We start from the raw sequence: 2,592 nt of genomic DNA, 5'->3' as shown, positions 1-2,592 counted from the left end.
CGGATTGAGCTGAAATTTGGACAGCAGCTTCAAAACATCTTTAACTTTAATATGAACGGTGGAGATTGGATTTCAATGTATCTAAAATTAAATATGATTTTTCGATCAAGGCTGCTCCGTAATTCACTCTTCAAAAATCCATTTTCCTACAAAATTAACCCAAGGAGTGAAATACACACACATGCACTAAAACACATAAAAACACATAAAAATAATATGAATGCACACAAAATAGACATAAAAATAACATGAAATAATGCATACAAAATGCACTTATCAGTCGAATGTATCCCTTAGCAATCAAGTCTTCCAACTGCTCCTTCAGTTCCTTCAATTCGATCAAAGCCATTCGGTACGGAGCTTTTGAAATTGGCTGAGTACCTGGCGTCAAATCAATTCCAAATTCAATCTCCCTAAATGGCGGCAATCCCGGAATTTCATCTGCAAACACATCAGGGAATTCCCTAACCACTGGTATATCGTTCAGCTCAGGGCTAGACTTCAAAATATCGATCGCATAAACAAGAAATCCTTAGGCTCTTCTCTGTAATAATCTAGTCATAGATAAAACAGATATCAAAGGAATTTTAGAACGAGAACCCTTACAAAGAATCTCCATTCATCTGCCATATTTGGTCTGAACCGAACTACCTTCTGAAAACAGTCCACGGTAGCCCTGTACTCAGTCAACACGTTTATTCCCAAAATGCAGTCAAAATCAGACAGACTAAGTACAATACAGTCACACTCAAACGAATTCCCATCAAAACTCAACTCGCAGTTCTTAACCAAATTCTTTGACACAATACCTCCACCCAAAGGTGAAGTAACAGATACAAAAGTAGACATAGGCTCAACAGGCAAGGCATGCATCACAATAAAGTTCTCAGATAAGAAAGAATGAGATGCACCTGTATCTATCAGAATAAACGCAGGATAACCAAAAATATTACAGTTACCTGTAATCACATCATTCGGTGCAGCTTGAGCCTCATCTTCGTTCAGATCAAACACTCTAGCCTGCGGTCGGGAAGGTTGGTTTGAACTCTGATTACCTCCCTGACGGTTCTGCTGTTGTGGTTGGAAGGAGTGAACTGCAGTAGCCTGCCTACCAAGCTGAGATGACTGTCGAGAGGTATTCCCACTCTGAGTCTGGTCAGAACCTTTCTGAGGACACTGTTTTGCATAATGTCCTGTCTGTTGACAGATGTAGCAGTTCCCAAAAATTCCTCTGCGTTGCTCACTGGAGTGCCGTCCTCCACACTTGCTACACAAAGTTCCAGAAGATCCTGAACCCTGTCCAGAACTGAACTGTCTCGAGCCACTCGAGCTCGAAGAAGTGCTTCCCGACTTCTTGAACTGTTTCCCTTTGGGACGGAAATAGTTCTTCTTGCTACCACCACTGCTACCACCCTCATTCATCTGCTGTTGATTCTGATACTGCCTTTGCTGCTGCTGTTGAGGCTGGTACTGATTCTCCCTCTTTCTCATCAGTCCCGCTTCCGCTCCCTTAGCCTGATCCATCGCATCAGAAAAATTATCTGGCCTCCCAGTATTTACCAGAATGAAGATGTCAGGGTGCAAACCATTAATGAACTGGTCTGCTTTCGCCTCCTCGTTGTCGGTAATATGCGGAGCGAACCTCAACAAACTGTCAAACTTTGTAACATAATCCTCAATACTCATGTTACCTTGCCTTAAATTTGCAAACTCGGCACCTTTATCCTTTCGATAGGAAACCGGAAAGAATCTTTTATAGAACTTTGCTCTGAAAAGTGCCCAAGTAATTGCCATACCTTTATTCTCTTTGGCTCTTTTGGTAGTCATCCACCAACTCTTTGCCACTCCCTGTAGTTGATGAATTATCAGTCTCGTTTTGCAGTCATCCGAGTAGTCAAGCGACTCAAAGAGCTGATCAATATCTTCGAACCTACTCTCGCAATCGACCGGATTTTCCTTCCCATTCAAATACGGCGGCCTAAAAGATTGGAACCTCTTCAGTAAGGCTTCCATAGGCGTGATCGTGTCATCCATCTGTACCACCGGAGGAGTCATAACCGGAGGAGTTTCTGTCGTAGGAATAATCGGTGGAGTATTCATGTCTAGTCTTCTTCGAGTACCCATCTAAATTGACAGGGTTAGAACACGGATAATTCAATTCACATCTCATCATTTCAGTGTCTCAAAACCTCTGATCTACTTATTCGATTCAAAGATGGAACTCAGATCAATGCATGAATACAATTCATATCTCAATTAAATCATGCTTTAACAATTTGAATCACCAAGTCAAGTAATTCAATAAATTTTCAATCAATAAAGCATGCTCGCATATTCTTTAATCATAGAATTAATCAATCACATGCGAGAATTTAAGGTCAAGCGGACTCGATCTACCCCGCTCACTCCTAGAACAAAATTCAGGAACTTATCTCTCTGATACCACTTAATGTGAGGCCTCGATTCTAATCATCTATCTAATAATAAACCATACAATAATCATACAAGGCTAAGATGGAAAAACCAAATAAATAAAAAAAAAAATTGAAGGTGAACAGTGCCCGCTCGATTGGTTAAATCTTACCGATCGAG

General features: G+C 40.9%; 1 protein-coding gene across 1 annotated transcript; it reads right to left on the bottom strand.

The window, feature by feature from the left end:
• Window positions 1-576: 576 nt before the first annotated feature.
• LOC140888815 (uncharacterized) lies at window positions 577-2,124 on the bottom strand. The gene is made up of 3 exons (XM_073296518.1): window positions 1,442-2,124; window positions 960-1,267; window positions 577-917 (listed from the first exon to the last, which is right to left on the bottom strand). Exons 1-3 carry the CDS (start codon window positions 2,122-2,124, stop codon window positions 577-579), a joined length of 1,332 nt encoding a protein of 443 aa, XP_073152619.1.
• Between the last annotated feature and the right edge of the window lie 468 nt (window positions 2,125-2,592).

The sequence above is a fragment of the Henckelia pumila genome, chromosome 3 (assembly GCF_033568475.1).
Source record: "Henckelia pumila isolate YLH828 chromosome 3, ASM3356847v2, whole genome shotgun sequence".
Taxonomy (NCBI): Eukaryota; Viridiplantae; Streptophyta; class Magnoliopsida; order Lamiales; family Gesneriaceae; genus Henckelia; species Henckelia pumila.
The sequence above is the reverse complement of the archived record's forward strand: the minus strand, read 5'-3'. Positions and strand labels throughout refer to the sequence as shown.